The sequence below is a fragment of the Aphis gossypii genome, chromosome X, assembly GCF_020184175.1.
Source record: "Aphis gossypii isolate Hap1 chromosome X, ASM2018417v2, whole genome shotgun sequence".
Classification (NCBI taxonomy): Eukaryota; Metazoa; Arthropoda; class Insecta; order Hemiptera; family Aphididae; genus Aphis; species Aphis gossypii.
Genome location: NC_065533.1, coordinates 38,758,553 through 38,778,114, shown reverse-complemented (window position 1 = coordinate 38,778,114; position 19,562 = coordinate 38,758,553). Strand labels below are relative to the sequence as shown.

Genomic DNA, 19,562 nt, shown 5'->3' with positions numbered 1-19,562 from the left:
AAATATGATGCTGGTTGTCCATGTACGCATCTATTTTTTATAATTTAATATATTACAATAGGTATGAATTTTAATTATTTCATTGATATAATACAATATTGTTTTTAATACTTACACTTTATCTAAATCATTTTCTAAATTGATCTCAGTATTGAACCACCATTTGTTGAGAGAATTAATAAATTTTATGAACACCTTATCAATATATTTAACTACATTAGCATGCATTAACATTGACATATACATACATATCTGGAGATGTGAATTAATAAATTTTTGTTGTTGTCTGTTATAAATTTGTAAGTAATTATAGGAAAGATTTCATTTCATTAATTTAATTTTTATTTATTTATTCTTGCAGATGACTTTTTTTACAGAAGAGTTGAGACTGGAAAAAAATTAATGTTTATTTATAATTGTGAATTAATGATTTAATATTTATACTCACACGTTAATAGCATCTTAAGCATCTTAGTATCCATTGTACATAATTAATGATAATCTATAATCTTTAGAAGAAATTTGAGTGAATGATTGTAAAATATTTTGTAAATTTAAGCTGTTGAGAATTGGTTTGTTGAAGAAGGGTTGGGGTGAAAAAAAAAATTAAATTTTGGTCTAAATAAGTAGTGTTAAGAGTTCTTTGTTTGGAGAACTGATAATCAACGAACTCGACATGGTAGATTAGGACGGTGAATATTTATTCATTAATACTAACGAGTGACAATAAGTTTTAATATTTAACACAAATTACAAGACTATACGTAAAACACGCTGCCTGTTAAGCGTTGGGTACTACTACTAAACTCTAAAAACGCAAGTACACACCTCATTATAGAGTACCTGATTACATAATTGGTGGGAAATCAGTCAGAGTGACCACCCTCCACATAATTTATACATTCACATATCTTATAATATTCTCATAATTTATAACAGAAGTAATATGAGGTCCTGGAGGCTGAGATTTTAATGATTAAGTGGATTTAGAATAACTTATGACGGTGCTGCTTTGTAGAATTTTGATGGTTTCTTTAATTTTAATTGCAATATTTTTTTCCTCCTAAGACTAGCTTGGTTAGGTTAGGTTAGGTTAGACTTGCTATTTGATTAATTTATTTTGAATCTGCTATTATTATTATTTAAACCTGTCTTTCTTCTTTGATGAACTTTATTATTTTATTTGTATTTGCATATCGTGAAAAATTATATTGCATATTATTATTCATATAAAATTGTATAATATGTGAGTTTTCAACTAATATATTATTAAAAGAACCTAAGTTGTAATTGTAATATATAAATTATATCTTACATCATTTGCCAAGTATGGTTTTGTAGATGATGGCCTGGTTTGTGGAAATGATCATATAGTAAATGATTCAATAATGTAGATTCAAATTTAAATTTTTTTACACAAAAAGTACAATTTATTTGCAAAAACTTGATATCTACAGTATCCTCACTGTAATTATATTCATTATGGTTTTGCATAAACCAAACTATAAAAAAAAAAATAAATACCAAATGAAAAATAGTAAATACTCAATTTAAAAATAATTTTTATTTAATAAATTTATTTTACACAATTTTTTAACTAAAAAAACAAACAATTTGAAAAAAATAATCGTAATAAATAAATAAATAGGTAAGTGGGTACCGCTCTGCTGTACATTAAGTGCCGTGTGGATCACTATAATATATTATAGGAGTGTTAAATTTGAATCCAATGATAGGTATCATTGTATATGAAAAACGATTCTACACGAAGATTTGGCAGTCTAGGATATATTTTCTAGTGGTTGGTGAAAAAGGTGGTTTATGTTTTAATGACCTGAATACACCAAAATTTAAGTTTTTTTATAATTATTTTAAGTCAAACTTATGGAAAATTTTGTACTAAATTTCAACTCTTATCTACTTATACAAAAATTTATATGAATTATACCTACAAATTAATTTGCGAATATTCATGATTTTGACGAATTTTTGTCAATAATTGAACTCCAAACGCTAATGAGAAAAAAATTGAGCTTATGTATTCTTATAATTTTTGAATCATTACAAGACTAACTAATGAGAAACCTTATCAAATTTTCAAGTACCTAGTTTGATTCAGCCAAAAAAATTTTATCGACATTTATTTAAAAAAATTAAACAAAAACGAATATTTCAAATGCCTATAATTCGCATTAAAATAAGCGAAATATTTTGAAAATGAAATGATGTTTAATAATATATAATATGTATATTATACAATATAATATAGTATGACAAACGTTATTACGTCACAACAGAAATATTCACAAGCACCCAGATGGCGATAGTGTATGGCGGTCCTTTGTTCTATATCAATTTTACGACTACCGCCCATGATAATAAACATCGTGACACACACAATATTAATGATTGATAAGGATATGTCAATACTTCCGACTGTTGATTTTCCCAGTCTAAGGTGGTTTTTCTTTGTTTATGTGAAGCAGTTACAGTGCCACACCCTACAGTGCAATATTGTCAATACTTTCATTCGTTAGCATTTTGCAAATAAAAAATTTAATTCCTTTTTTATTGTTTGCTAATTTCTCTTGTTACCTGGTTTAAAATTTATAAACATATCTGAAAATGGATAGTAATGACCTTGTTGATTTTGAACAACTTCAACCTTCTCTACAAAACATAATCAGCCAGGATAGTTTGAAATGGATCTTCATCGGTGGTAAAGGAGGTGTTGGTAAAACTACTTGCAGGTAAACATTGCATAGAAGTGCATAATTGGTTTTACTTATTTAATAATTATCTGTCATTGCTTACACTAATAAACGACTGATCAATTTCAAATAATAATTTCAGTTGTAGTTTGGCAATTCAATTGGCTAAAGTCCGTGAATCAGTACTTATATTATCGACTGATCCTGCCCACAACCTATCTGATGCTTTTGGACAACGATTCACTAAAGCTCCTACTAAAGTTGAAGGGTTCAATAATTTATTTGCCATGGTAAGCCTTTTAGAAGGTATTAAAAACTGAAATTTATTAATTGAATTTATTACTTAGGAAGTAGATACTGATGTTAATAGTGAATATGAAAATTTATTTGAAAGTAACAATGAATCTGAAGCAATACAGATGGGTAACAGTTTTATAAAATCCATTCTAGCAGCTATTCCAGGTATTGAAGAGTCAATGAGTTATGCTCAAGTAATGAAGTAAGTACATTCAAACATTTAATATTATACTAATATAATAATTTTATAATTTTAAATGTAAATACACAAACCTTTAATTATATTTGAGACATATAAGGAGCTACATTTCAAAACATACTGTTTTCATTTTACACTATTTTTCAAAAACCGCAATTTTCTATTCTCATTTACTAGTAACTTGTAGAAATAACCTAAAAATATCAAAAAAATCATTTAAAATATACTTTTTACAAATAATCTAATTTACAATTTTAGTTTTAATGTAGTAATTCATAATTTAAATTCCTGAATTACATGGTAACGTCTTATTTCTAACAAATAGTAAGTTTTGGTCTGTTTATGGATAGTTTTTCTTCTATATTTTTATATTCCACCATATAGTACAAAATGTCAACAACAAATAAATTGAAATAGGTACATTAATAAAAAATATATGATACTATGTTTTTATTTTTAAATAACTATATTAATTAAGTATGGGTACTTACTTCCTTCCTTGCTTGGCGCATAGGAGACCTAGTCCTCGATTTATACATTATTATTATTGTTTAATTAATTCTACTTTACACCTTTTTTTTAGTTGGTATTTTACAAAGGTTTGAGTTTTTAAAATAAAAATTATCAAGATCAGTGATAGGTAGGATAACCAACCAGAAAATAATAATAATAAAAAAAAAAAGAGTACATTATAAAATTGAACCAAATTTACCATTTATAAATTATTTTTATTATTAACATAAGTATTTTTATATTCAATAAACTTTTATTAAAATCTTAATGATTGAGTAGAAATTTGAATAATAATAGGTACTAAATTAAAATAGCCATTTAAAAACATGGAATAATTTATATATCATATTGTTTACTTAACTTTAATTAGAATTAATTAAGTAACTTTAAATTTAATTTTGTTGTATTTTTGTGGTCCGTGAATTTTCTTTAATAACTTATGATCCAATTTTTACTTATTATACAATTCAGTGCAAGTTTCATTATAGATTGTATAGACTTGCATCGCTGGTTTTAATGTTTTGATATTTAATTAAAATTAATCAAAAGTCCAATATTTGTCAATTTGCGACAACTATGTAGATAACATCTTTAGATTTTCTACAACAATTCATCAATTAATATCTCATTTTATTCTAAAATAAATTTCTATTAAAACCAATGATAATAACATTAGGTTACTATTTACATATACAAATAATAACTTAACAAATGTTTTCGATAAAATGAATTATATCAATAAAACTGTATGAAAAAATTAAAGATTATATTAATCTGGAAGGTTTTAAAAAACAAGTACATTTGTATGCACCAAATAATATTATTTAGTGCATTAGGACATGTCTCCAAAAAAGAGTACTATCCTATTAAAATAAGTTTGTATGGTCAGCTCAGCTGATATCACTGGCAATTGATAGTTTTGGTACTATTGCTTTTAGTATCACAATGATGATAATGTTTACAGATGTAGAAATAAATAAATAAACTATTCAAATTAATTTTCAAAGTTAATTTGTATAAATTAAATATGATTATTAATTAATTATTAAAAATCTACAGAAAAAAGTTTTATATATTAGAAAACAACTGAAAATAGTAAATTTTGTGTTTACTTTAATGTTATTTTATACTTCTTATAACATAGAACATAGTGCGTTTTTATGTGATATGTAAATTCATTTTGCCTTAATATTGGACATTTTTTTCTATGAATCAATGTATAACTCAGTTAATGACATTTTGTAAATAGTACGTTTTAAAATACATACATTAAAACCTAATTATTAAAAACTGAGTTCTGAATAAGAAATAATATTTAATTTAATAATTAAATACTATATCTGCTACTTAATGTTTTGGATTAAAACAATTGTAAATTAATTAAATTTTTTCAATTTTTCCTAAAATTTATAATAATATTTAATATAATATTATTATATATTTATGAATTCAGTTATGATATAAATGTATTATAAAAATATTTATTTAGGTAAGTATTTCAAAATTTAAGAATATTTCTGAAAAGTATTTATTTTAAAATCATAAAATGTAGATAAACCATTTAATTTATATCTTATACAGTGAAGTGGGTGAGGCAATGATTTTAATCAATACGAAAAGAAGTATGCATACATGAAAACATTTTAACTAATCTATGTCATAAAATCTTAACTAAAATTTATTTTTGTTATAATTTTATAAAATGATGAAGTATTCATACAAAAATTAAGTATAAAAAGAATGTAAAAACTAAAAATTTTTTAATATACTCTAAAAAAGTTGTATTATTTTCCATCATTAGCATAGATTCATTTTTTTACCTCTTTGGCATATTATTCTAAATAATTATGTAAATGTATACAAATTTGAACTTTATTCATAAACATTTAATACCAGAAATATTGCTTCAAATGAAAAATGACAAGAGACTATTTTTGTTGTATTTTAGATTTTTTTCTTTTACAGTATAAAATTCGAAAAATGTTTTTGAGCTATTTATAGACATTTTAATATTGGGAGTTTTTTTTGTTGTAATTCGGTTAAAAACTTGAAATTTGGGTTGTTTACTTATCTAGACATGGTAAAATTAACATTTGAGCTCTTTTTAGAATTATATAAATATTTTTGATAAGTACCTACTAATTTTTGTTTCTTGTCTGTAGAGTGTAGGGGCGATGTGGGTTTGTCCATGAAAATGGAAATGATAGTTCATCTATACAAAAAAAGTTAGATTTTAATGTTGAGAAAAAATTTACCTGTATATTATACTAGGTAGTATAAAAATAATAGATAAAATATATTAATCATACAACCATAATGCATAAGGAAATCTAACATACGTAATATATATATATATATACTTCTTTTTAAATATCATAAGAATATCATAAATACCTAAACAAGAAGAATATTCTTTAATACAATCATAAATGCATTAAAAAATATTAAAGAAATATGTCCTATTGGTGACATATATTTATTATGATTTATTATAATATACATAATTTATTCAAGTATTATTTAATGTTTAATTGTTGGATGAGTTGGTGTTTCACTTACATTACCCCCAAAGTCGTCACTGCTTTACCAGACAGCCATGTGTAAAGTGCCTATGTGAATCTGTAATCTAGGATTTATATATCTTCGCAACTAAGTGAAATCTAATTAAAAACTATATGTACCTACTATCTATTAAATTTTCATTTTATTATTATCTGCAAGATTTAATATATTTAAATTTAAATATTAAATTTAACTGCTAAAATATAATTTTTTTTTTCATGGGTATTCCTATCATTCAAAGAAATGTAATAAACTATTATAGTTCTTAAATAATTATTTTTTCCCCCCTAATGTCAAAAAATTACTATGAATGATTAATCATTGCAAAGTTTTATCATCTATTATTATATGATAGGTAATTAAATACTAAAAACAATGTACTCAAATTTATTTATTTTTTATAAAAGAAAAATACTTTATTATTGCATATTCCATTTTTGTCATATTACCAACATTCTCAATAAAAGAAATATATTTTTTATTTTATTGTAAAAAAAAATTTGAATTATATAAACTGTATGCAGGCGTTTTTAAATGTTACTATATCATAGAATACTGTAATGTATATGAAAACAATTATTATTTCTTATAAGTTCAAATGGTACCTTTTTTCCCCTCCTTAATATCATGTTTCTAAAAATTATTTTCTATACCCAGGTAATCAAATATACTTAGTACATACAAGTAGGTAGGTACATTAAACATTTTAAAATTATTTGTAACAAATTTAGCTGTCATAACTATATAAAATACAATATAAAACAAATAGAACAAAAAATATGATATTGTATAATAACATAATATTTTTTTATTACTTTTGTAGTTTAGATGTACCAATTTATTTATTTTATTATATAACAAATTTTAGATTGTTGATAATATAATGCTATCCACCGAGCTTCACTCAGAATCGTTTTTTATTAGCAATGGTATACTGTAGCTCATAGATAAAAATTAAATAACCTTATGTATCCTATCTTTCCGACTTTTCACTCAAATCAGTTACTGCACTCTGACTTTTTTAAATATTAGATTGATTGACATTCAGAATAGGTACTTAAATACAATATTTGTACATTTTCGTGTTAAATTTATGTTGTATATCATAGTAATTGTAAACTATTACTGATATAATTTTAATTTTAGGTTAGTTGAGAGTATGGACTTTTCAGCTATTATATTTGACACTGCTCCTACTGGGCATACTCTGAGACTTCTAACATTCCCTTCGATGATGGAAAAAGCTATACAAAAAATTTTGCAGATTAAAGATAGATTAGGTCCTTACCTAAATCAAGTATTTTTGTTTTTTGGTGCTGATTTTAATGTTGATGATACTATACAAAAACTTGAAGAATTGTTGGCTACAGTTCAATCTCTTGATCTACAATTCAAAAATCCTGTAAGTAACCAAATAATATTTTTTAAATAAATAAAATTGATTTATAACTATTTTGTGATAGGATAAATCTACATTTATTTGTGTATGCATTGCTGAATTTTTGTCATTATATGAAACGGAAAGGCTTATTCAAGAATTAACCAAAAATAAAATTGACACACATAATATTGTTGTTAATCAACTGTACATTACTAAGGATTTTTCGAACCGCAATTGTAAAAAGTGTTCTTCTAGACAAGAATTGCAGCGCACCTATCTAGAACAGGTTAATTTTCATTTTATTGTATGTTTGAATATAGTATATTTTAAAATTGTATTATTGTTATTTTCTTTTGTTTTAGATAAACGATTTGTACCTTGATTTCCATATTACTAAGCTTCCATTGTTAGAAAATGAAGTCCGAGGTGTTAAAGATATATCTGAGTTTTCTAAGTATTTAGTTGACTCAAGTTATATTTATCATAAGACTGAGTAAGTGACAAATATTATTGTGGTTTTTTTTTATTTTTAGTTTAAACAACATTTTTTAAAACTATAAAATGTACATCCAAAAACAAACACAAAAGTATTAGTAATTCTTTTATCATAAATATAATTTGAATGATTTAACTTATTTTAAATGAACTCTTATTATTAAAATATTAAAGAATGATAACAGTTAATTATAATTAATTTAATGAGTTATTAAAAATACATTTTTAAATTAAAATTTTTTTTAACAAAATACACTTATTGTCTTATAAAAGCTTATTAATTTTTATTCTACACAATTATAATTAGTTTTGGTGTTAGTTTAAGTCATAAAAAAAAAATTCTTTATATCTTCTAGGTATTCTATGTATAAGTCATTTTATAATAAATTATATAAAACTTTGGTACTTTTAATGGTTAATTGAAATAATTATAGTGACTTAATTGTATTTATTTAAATGTATTGTTTTATTTTAAGAATATTTTGTAATATTATATAAGAATAATTAAGTAAGTTTTTAATTTTAGTACAGGCTAATGAAGCGAATATGCTAAGGCCATAAAATTATCATTGATATTCTGTAATAATTATAAATGATGATGAGAAGTAAAACTCTTCTCTTAAGTATATGTTAAGTTCATACTTAACTTATTTAAGCAATCATCAAAGTATTTAAAATAATTTTTATCTTTTGTGTATATGTGTGTGTATGTTTAATTATATAATAGTTGTTGTACACATTTTTTAATTTACTATTTACTTAAGAGAATAAGTATATTATTGAAAAATCACACATTTAACAGTATATACTCGTACATTATTTCAGTTCTATTTTCATAATAAATTACTTATCACTTTAAAAATAAATGAACACTGATTTGAAAATTTTATTTGTTCGGCAATTATAAAAAAACTGTCTTAAGGTATGTAAAATAAAATTTTTTTGTGAATTTTAAACAATATTATAATTATTTAATTCTGATGTTAGTTTATGTTTTAAAAAACATTTTTTTTATAACTTTGTACCTTACATAAAATATAAACCATTTAGTTTTAAATCATATAAAACTTTGGTACTTATAATGGTTAGTTAAAATAATTATAGTGACTTAAATGTATTGTTTTATTTTAAGAATATTTCATAATATTATATAAGAATAATTAAGTAAGTCTTAAATTTTAGTACAGGCCAATGAAGTAAATATGCCAAGGTCATAAAATTATCATTGATATTCTGTAATAATTATAAGTGATGATGAGAAATAGAATATTCTTCTCTTAAGTATGTGTTAAGGTCATACTTAACTTACTTAAGCAATCATCCAAGTATTTTTTAAGATAATTTTAATCTTATATGTAAGTTGAATTAAATAAAGGATTTTGTGTGAATTTATTGTGTATTATTTATTTTGAAAAGTTTAGTATCATAAATTATTTATTTATTAATTAAATCCAAAATATCTAAACATGATGGATTATCAACTTTGATATGATTGTCAAAAATTGTGTAAAATACAATTAACTGTAATTGAATAAAAGTGGGTAAGTGGGTACCGCTCTGCTGTACATTAAGTGCTGTGTGGATCACTATTATATATTATAGGAGTGTTAAATTTGAATCCAATGATAGGTATCATTGTATACGAAAAACGATTCTGAACGAATATGATCTGTCAGTCTATGGTATAAATTCTAGTGGTTGGTGAAAAAGGTGGTTTATGATTTAATGACTTTTTTTTTTTTTATTGTGGTATCGAGGACTGGAGGAGGAACTATGGTGCCAGTACTTCTCCTCCAGCCCCCTATGATTTAATGACCCGAATACACCAACATTTATATTCTTTTATAATTATTGTAAGCTAAACTTATGAAATATCTTGTATTTAATTTTGAACTCTTAGCTACTTATACAAACTTTATACAAAATTATACCTACAAAATAAATTGTAAATACTCATGATTTTCACAATTTTTGTCAATAATTGAACTTCAAATGCTAATAAAAAAAAAATTGTGCCTATGTATTCTTATAGTTTTTTAATCAGTATAAGAATAACTTATGAGAAACTTTTTATTAAATTTTGAATTATTTTGATTCTGTCAAAAACATTTTATCGATATTTATAAAAAAAAAATAAACAAAAACGAATATTTCAAATGCCTTTAAATAGCTTTAAAATAAGCGAAATATTTTGAAAACTCAATCATGTAAAAAAAATGCCAATGAAAATAACTGGTAAAATGTTCAAATATCTACGACTTATACTTTTTGAATTAAAACAAATATTTAATTTCGTTTCAAGATAAATCGTTATTGTTAGGTACGTGATTTCGTAAACATTTAAAACTCAAACGCACATAACATTTTTTCTATTATGATGTTTCGAATTTTCTCAATAGTTTTTTAAAGGAAAATTTATAAAAAATTTGGTGTTGAATTTTTAATCTTAGATTTAACACAAAAAATTTCATATTTTTCAACTACAAAATTACTTGCAAATTTTCGTGATTTTGACATTTTTCGTAAAAATTTGAACTATAAAAGTTTAGAAAAAAAATCGGGACAAACGATTTTTGATTATTTTTACTAAATTAAAAACAACTTATAAAAAACCTTGTATTAAATTTTCAAGAATTTTTGGTCGTCTAAACTTTTTATTCCATAATGTTATTAAAATGTTCTTTTAATTCTTGCGTTAAAAAAATTGAATAGGTTAGTGGCAAAGCCAAGGGGATTTTGGGTGTTCTATTGAAATTTTTTCTCCTAATATATGTATTATTTATAAACGAAAACTGTAAAAAACTTGGTTTAATTTATACTTAAACCTTCCATTCCATAACCCTGGCTACGCCACTGAGTATTTCTACTACTATTATAAATCATAATAATTAATTACCAAAATTAATTTTTTTGTATCGTGTAAAAAAAGTAAAAACTTTATAGTTAAAAAATAGTTCGAAATACAAACATTTGTACAAAAATTGTAAACTACAAAATACGCTGGAGTTGTATAACTTTTATCATTGTATAATTTTTATCATAGTATAACTTTTATCAACAGTACTTTTTCGATTTTTGGGTCCTTATCATTTTTCGGACAACTGCCAGCCATCTTTATATTGATAAGTTTTTGTGTTACAACCACATAATAAAAATCGATTTGGTCAAAATCTGGTTTTGCGTAAAAATTCCCGCTTTTCTGTCATTTTTTTTTTTGTTTTTCACGATTTTTTTGAAAACTATTGGATAATTTTTACTTTTGATCTGTATCACCAAGGATATTCATTTTTCCATCAGAAACTACCCTCAAAGTTTGAAATTGAAGCATTATTTCGACTAGTTTTGCTGTAAATAGACACCAAACAAACAAAAAAACAAAAACACACATCATTGTAGAATCAATGCATTCATCACTCCGTTAATTAGTTAAACTTTTAGTTGGAGTGTTTTAAAAATGATATATTTTAATAAACAAATATAGTCGAAGATTTATTATTAGAACTTATTTATAAAATAACAATTATGCTATAAACCATCGTTAAAATTAACAAATATTAGAGAAAAGAATAATTAGATACTTTATTAATATGTGTAGAGAGAATAATATACTTTTATATTATAATTAAAACATAATTTTGTGTAAAATAGGTACCTATTTACTTACGTAGGTATATAATATATTAGGTATGTAAATTATATGATAAATACATTCATTATAGCTATCAGCCGTATTCGATAAAACCTAATAATTAAAAAGGGCAGTCAGCAATGACTACCTACTGTGCGATTTTAGTATTTAATTTTATACTAAACATGAAATCGCCATATCAAGTATAAGGTACAATAATATAGTTATACAGCGGAGAAAGTATTATACGGCTATTGGAGTTGTTTGAGAGAATGACGTTGTAGGATAATAATCTTATACGAATATATTGAAGGTATTATATGTACAATAATATACATGTCGTTTGAATTTTGTCTGGTTAATTGTCTGTCGGAAAAAGACGATCGACGAAATCCTTTATCGAGGGGTTGGCGGCCGGGTGGTACGGCGGAACAAAGAATGTCGTCGTTAAACCGGTTTGTAGACTTATGGGGTTTATTTATCGCATCGGTATTTCGTGTACAAGGGCGTAAGGTATGCGAGACGTAGGCAGGTGGTTGGAGTAGTTTTTTTTTTACAAAACGCATAGTTGTCGGGAGCACTGCGCGAGGTGCGGTTAGTAAGGGCGATGGTGGTGGTGGTAATATTCGATCATTAGGCAGCCCAGCCAACGTAGTTTAGCAAACACATAACACGCCGCACCGCAGGAACGAGTTGAGCCGCAGTAACCATTGCGGCGTACCGGTAAACGGTCCTCTGTACTCGCGTGTCGCTCTTAATAATATTTCGATCGTTGACGTGAACGGCAAACGCGATCTAATGGCGGACGACGGGATTACAGTCGGCGCGTTGTTAGAACACATAACGGTCGGCAAGACTATCGCCATGCTCGTCTTGGGCCTGGGATCATTCATTTTGGGCATGTTGCCCATACGACTGACTTCCAAAAAATGGTGGCGGCCGAACGCAGAAGCGCCGGAACAGCACGGCGGCCATTCACACCCGGGCCATTCAGCCACCGAATCTTCGCCGGTCGTGTCGCTGCTATTGTGTTTCGGCGGCGGCGTGTTGCTTTTCACCACGTTTTTGCACCTGCAGCCCGAGGTCCGTGAGAACGTCAGCCAGCTGCAGGCCGCTCACAAGCTGCTGCCCGACGGCCCGGCCGCTGAGAACCTGGGCGACCTGATATTCTGCGTCGGGTTCTTTTTGGTGTTCGTCATCGACCAGATAGTGCACGCAGTGCTGGACAGCGTATACGCCGCGGACGGCGATGACGCCGGGCAGGAAATGTTGCAACGATCGATGAGCTTGAGACGGCGCAACCCTCCTGCAGCAGTGCCGAAACCACCCGGTTTGCTGCCGTCGTCATCGGCCAATTCGTCGGCTACTTCCGATGAACGCTCGAACGAGTTTACCAACGGACGTTACCGGTCGACATCCTGGGAAATGACGCTGCCGACTACACGGACAAACGAACAGCAGCAACTTCAACCGCGATGCGGTGAAGTGAGTAATGCGACGAAACGGCCGTCGGAATCGCGGAAAGCAGAAGGCGCACAGTCGTTTCGAGGACTGTTCGCCGTGCTGGCTCTGTCGTTCCACGAGGTGTTCGAAGGCCTGGCCATCGGGTTGGAGGAGCGCGTCGACCACATGTGGTACCTATTTTTCGCCGTCGCCACGCACAAGCTCATCATCGCATTCTGCATCGGCTTGGAACTGGCCTGGTTGGAGACCAAAAGGACCGTGCTAATCGCGTACGTAGCCACGTTTGCCGTTGTCACGCCAGTGGGCATCGCCATCGGCATGATTCTCGTGAGCTACGGCAACGGAGGCTCAGTGGACGGTACACCTGGACTCGTAGCTGTCGTTTTGCAGGGACTGGCCGCCGGTACCCTTTTGTACGTCGTGTTCTTCGAGGTGCTCGCCAGGTACAAACAGTCGGGATTTTCGCACCTGTTGGCTATAATATTTGGCTTCTCTATCATGTTTGGATTGCAGATGATGAGTGAGTACCTACGCCGTTTTGTGGTGATGAGTAAAACATAGACTAAAATTAGTTAGTTATTTTTAATAATAAACATTTCGCCGTTTTATTATTACAATATATCATATAATCAGGCCTTGTAATAACTTTAATAAGAAATACTAAATTGCCAGTTGATTTTATATAATATACTGCGTTTATGATATTCATTTAAATTCCAATATTCTCATTAAAGCCGGATTATGATCATAATATAAGGGGGGGCTATTACATTTGGTTAGGCGTTTTCACAAAAACAATTTCATTTTTTCATTCAGATTTAGTAGTTTGTAAAAACTATTAATTGAAATAAGTAAAGTAGGTATATTTGTATATTGTAGTACCTATAGTGTACAGTATTTATAAATTATAATAATGTTTTATTTATTTAATGCCATTTTTATCTAAAAAAAAAGCGAGTCAACACATTGTGGTCCTTTTCAAACTGGCAGCCCCCTTGATCCAGCCCTGATACTCATAAATCTTATAAAATTTAATGTGCATCTGTTAACATTATTATCAATTTATCGTTAAATTGATTCATGTTTAGATCGCTTCAATTTGTTAATAAAATAAAAATAAAAAAACAGTTATTAAATTTTTTGAAAAAATTCCAGATTCGCTGACAAGATCAATATATAATATAATATATTATGATAATAGTAAAATATTATATATTATATACGTACATATATTTAAATATATCTTGTGTATGTGTGAGTAAAAAGTACTTTTTACATTATTCCTCAAATATATTTAATAATAAGGTTTAAAACTAGTATTATTTTGAATTCTGAACGGAGTGATGAATGTATTGATTATTCAATGATGTGTGTTTTTTTTGTGTCTGTGTACAGCATAATTAGTCAAAATTATGTTTTAATTTTAAACTTTGGGGTAGGTTTCCGATGGCAAAATTAATGAACATTTTTAAACAGTTTTCAAAAAAATCGAGAAAAAATAAATAAATAATGACGGAAAAATGGAAATTTTTACGCGACACCAGTTTTCGAACAAATCGATTTTTTTAAATGATTGTAATTCAAACTAATCATTATAAATACATAACATTTTCTTTTCACCCATTGTTAATATTAGTGTTATCTATATACAGTCAAATTTACAAAATATTTTGACTTTTTTTGAGCCATTTATAAATCACTAAAATTTTCGATTTTTCTAAGAATTTTTTTTTGAAGTGTCGATAAAAAAATGATATATGACCAAAATAACTTGAAAATTTAATACAACATTCCTTATGAGTAGTTCTTATTGTAGTTAAAAATACCAAAAATCATAAGTCACAATTTGTTTTTATAAAAGAATAAAGTTAATAGTTTAAATTTGTACGAAATATGTCAAAATCGTGAAAATTTGCAAGTAATTTTGAAGTTGAAAAATCATAAAATTTGTTGTGTTTATATCTAAGGTTAAAAAATTCAACACTATGTTTTTCATAAGTTTTCCTTCAAGTAGCTATAGAAAATACTTGAATCATCATTATAGGAAAAATTTTAAGTGCTAACTGAAATTTTAACGAAATAGCATAACAATAACGATTTAACCTCAAACGGTTTTAAATATTTCTTATTATTCAAAAAATAAAAGTCGTAGATACATGAACATTTCACCAGTTATTAAGATTGGCGTTTCCTTTACATGATTTAATTTTTATAACAATTTTTTGGTCGAGTCAAAATACTTGAAAATTTAATACAAGGTTTCTCATAAGTTATTCTTATAGTGATTAAAAAAAAATAAGAACACATAGGCACGATTTTTTTTTGTTTAGCATTTGAAGTTCAAATTTTGACGAAAATTCGTCAAAATTATGAATATTTGCTAATTATTTTGTAGGTATAATTCATAAAAGTTTTTTATAAGTAGATAAGAGTTCAAAATTTAATACAAGATTTTCTATAAGTTTAGCTTACAATAATTATAAAAGAACTTAAATTTTGGTATATTCAGGCCATTAAAACATAAACCACTTTTTTCACCAACCACTGGAAATTATATCCTATACTGACAAATCATCTTCGTTCAGAATCGTTTTTCGTATACAATGATACCTGTCATTGGATTCAAATTTAACACTCCTATAATATATATTAGTGATCCACACGGCACCTAATGTACAGCAGAGCGGTACCTACTTACCCGCTTTCTTATTTTAACTTCGTGTGCGTTTGTAGTATACTAGGAATATTATAATTTATTTATTTTATTTAAAACCATTGTATTTAGTTTATACCTGGAATGATAAAAAAAAAAACAGGTAATATTAGTTGTATGTAAACTGGGAGTTCCCTGTTTCGAATACTATATTCTGTTAAACAGCATAATTGAAATTCTCAGACACGATGATGATTAAGGCCACACTTATATTTAATAGTACCTTCCTTACCATTTACACTAATGTTTTTTAAATATATTTTTTAATGTGTCTAGACAATGATAAAATATACAGATTATGAGTAATACAAAACTATATAAATGTAGGTAGGTATAACGTTTAAGTGGTATATATGTTTAAAACATTAAACTTCAATCTACGAGTACCTATAATAAATATTTTTAAGTATGTAAAATACCTACCTAAATGTGAATAACTAATGACTATTAGAAAATAATTTATTTTAAATTTATGATTATAAATACATTTACTCTAACATTTTAATTTAACTCGTAAGACCTATATAAATATAAAATAATATACATCACTTAATGTTTTTATTAAAAATGTACCTACTCTAATTAGTTTTTGAAAAATCTCATTTAGCATATTGTTTCTTAAAATATTTAATAAGATAGTTCAAGGTCCAACATTTTTTAACATTATTGGTGGGTTCTATTCGATTTTCAATCTTTTCGTGTAAATTGTAAATTAACTGTCAACATTAATATTTTAATAGTTTAAAATAATATATTCAAAAAAGAAAATGACAGTTTGTTAATTGTATATTAGGTACTTAGGTACCTAATAGTTAGTTTGCCATCGAGTAATATACATGAATAAATTATTATTCAGCCGGTTAACTGCCTATTATTTGAATTATGTAAATATGTATATTTTATTTACACTTCAATTATACATTGAATTTATTATATTTTCTGGTATTAAATTAGAACTAATAACTAGAGGTGAAAAGTTAAATGAATAGCAGTACTTTTCAAAATAACCAAAAATATTTTGAGTCCTAAATTTCTACGCAAAACCAGTATCTAATTTATGAAATTGGTCTTTTTTTATTATTATTTGAAAGCAAATAATGTAAATATGTACTTAAAATGTTCATGAAATATTAATTATATTATCATTTTATAATTGTTTTAATTATTAAATGCCTAATAGTAAAATAAATTATTTAACTTTATAGAAATATTTAAAACCATATCATGATTTAAAATTTTGTCCTATGTATTATAGGCGATCGACCATCTCCATCCAGAATCGTTTTTTGTATACTTACAATTATACATCATTAAATTAAAATTTAACACAACTATCACAATGACCTCGATAGTTTACTAAAAAGATTAGGTATCCTTAAAAACTCGATAGGTATCTACTACATAGCAGAGCGGTACCCACTCGCCCACCTTTTTAAATACATATAAGTTATATTATTATTTATGATTAATGTAATATATTTATATTTTTGGATACTGAACACTTAATGCATTATTATTTTTCGAACTATTCAGCGTGATAATAATATTACAATTACACCAGACGCATTTTTTATATTTTGCCTAGATAACTTTATAACTTTATATTCGGTAATTTTTTTGAGGAGAATAAGTCTATAGTCTATAGTCTATATATCTATACGTGCCGCATGTGGTTTACTAAAGTTAATGTCACGAGTCATTTTTGCCCAACCTATTTAAATAGTTTATTTATTTTTGTCAATAATCACCTAGAGACATTAGAGCTATTAAGTAATTTGATTTAAAATTAAAACCACAAACCCATAATTATATTAATTAAAACACTCGTTTGTTTTAAAACTTACATATTAATACTTTATGTAGGTATGTTTCATTTTATTGACAACTGACAAATTAATTTTGTAATTCTGTAACATTTTATATGATATACTCGTATTAATATTCATAATAACTTGTACACCTCTTAACTTTTTTATTTAATTACAAACAGCTTGTATATGAAGGTACTTTATTATTTGCTACTTTTCTTACACTATATATATTATTTTTTCGTTATATTTCTCTTGTAGGTTATAGGTAATATGTAAAAGATATTTGTTAACTTATTATGACTTACCAATAACCTTTTGTCTTTAAATTAATGATCAATATATGTATATTATTTAAATTAGTTTATATCTTTTAGTTGTTTTATATTATAATTTATTCCATCTTTGATTTTATAGTAATTAATAATTAAATAATTTTTCAGCTCATCACAGTCATAGTCATGGTGGTAGTCTTGGGCCAGATGATTACCATCATCATTCAGATCACCATCATCATTCGGATCACCATCATCATTCGGATCACGACCATGCATCTCATGAGCATGCACATGAACATGAACATGGTCATTAAAACTTTTAAATTATTCAGACTTAATATATTACTAACCATTTAATTTTTATAGTTTTTATTTATTATTTTATTCATAAACTATTTATTAACATTATTATATATTTTTTTATCTAACAAGTATTTTTGTAGAACGTAGTTTGGGTGTTGGTAATTGTTATAAATTAAGAAAATAAATACTTTATTCATTATAAATAATACTAATCTCAAAAAATAAAACATATTTCAGTAATAAAAAAAAGCTCTTTTGATTGTTTCTATGTTTTTACCGTTAATTTAAAATATTAATAAACGTAGACCCATGTATCTACACAATATTGATAGAATTAAAGTAGACATATATGAAGATGCCTCTGTGTTCAGATTTGTATAATTTAGTTTATTTTGTTTACTAAAATTTCATTACAGATTAATGTTTAAAATATTATATATACCTAGTGATATAGATGTATATTATTCGCCAAACATTTATATATTAATTTTAGGTGAATTTAATTCGTTACAATTCGTAAACACTGTTATGGGTGGCATCTTCTTCATATATTAAAAAATGTGGTATAAATAGCCATAAATACAATAAAATTTGTTTAATGGTATAAGCAGTGGCAGATAGGGATAATGTGAGTATGAAAACAGTTTCTAGCTGTTATTTTTTGTTACCTATATATTATATACAATAACTTATTGTCTTAAGTCTTACGTATAAGTATTTAAGTCGTGTTTATTCGTGATACACTGTGAATAAATAAAATTCAAGGTCATAATTATGTGGCAAGGTAAATTTACCTTGCCAAATGATTATAACTACCTACCACAATATTTTATCGATCTATTATAATGTATATCTATTATAACCGTAATAATAACGATAATAATCATGGATTGATTTAATGTTGCCAACTATTGAAAGAGAACTCAGTCAAAACCTCATGAACAACCCATGTAAAATCGTTGATGAATTTTTTAAGAACAGAAAATTAAATTTTACATTATAAAATATATTTCATTTATTTATATTTACTTAGGTATGATAATTAATGTAATATATTTCTAAACGATGATACCATTTCTTTATAGGTGCCAAATGTTTGTATAATTAGATAGTGGTATACAGGTAATATTCTTATCCAAATGTTTATTTAATGTAAACTGTCTAAAGCGAAATACCGAACAAACCAAAAATTCGGCTATAAGGAGATTGG

The 19,562-nt window shown here is 26.3% G+C and overlaps 1 protein-coding gene across 2 annotated transcripts; it reads left to right on the top strand.

Annotated features, from left to right (window-relative positions):
* The first annotated feature begins 2,261 nt into the window (after positions 1–2,261).
* Positions 2,262–18,564, top strand: LOC114125746 (ATPase ASNA1 homolog). 2 transcript variants are annotated; one of them, XM_027989514.2, is made up of 7 exons: positions 2,262–2,750; positions 2,854–3,001; positions 3,059–3,210; positions 7,429–7,684; positions 7,746–7,949; positions 8,026–8,156; positions 18,215–18,375. In XM_027989514.2, the coding sequence occupies exons 1-7, from the start codon at positions 2,626–2,628 to the stop codon at positions 18,228–18,230; spliced, it is 1,032 nt and encodes a 343-aa protein (XP_027845315.1). In that variant the 5' UTR covers positions 2,262–2,625; the 3' UTR covers positions 18,231–18,375. The 2 variants fall into 2 exon arrangements, with proteins under 2 accessions (XP_027845315.1, XP_027845314.2); XM_027989513.2 differs by lacking the exons at positions 2,262–2,750; positions 2,854–3,001; positions 3,059–3,210; ... (1 more) ...; positions 7,746–7,949; positions 8,026–8,156 and adding an exon at positions 12,443–13,770 and having other exon boundaries at positions 18,215–18,564.
* Positions 18,565–19,562: the final 998 nt, after the last annotated feature.

Excerpts from the sequence above, each read along its gene's own strand:
- LOC114125746 (XM_027989513.2), top strand. The coding sequence starts at position 12,585 with ATGGCGGACGACGGGATTACAGTCGGCGCGTTGTTAGAACACATAACG. Across the intron at positions 13,771-18,214 it reads GTTTGGATTGCAGATGATGA|CTCATCACAGTCATAGTCAT; the intron begins GTGAGTACCTAC and ends ATAATTTTTCAG.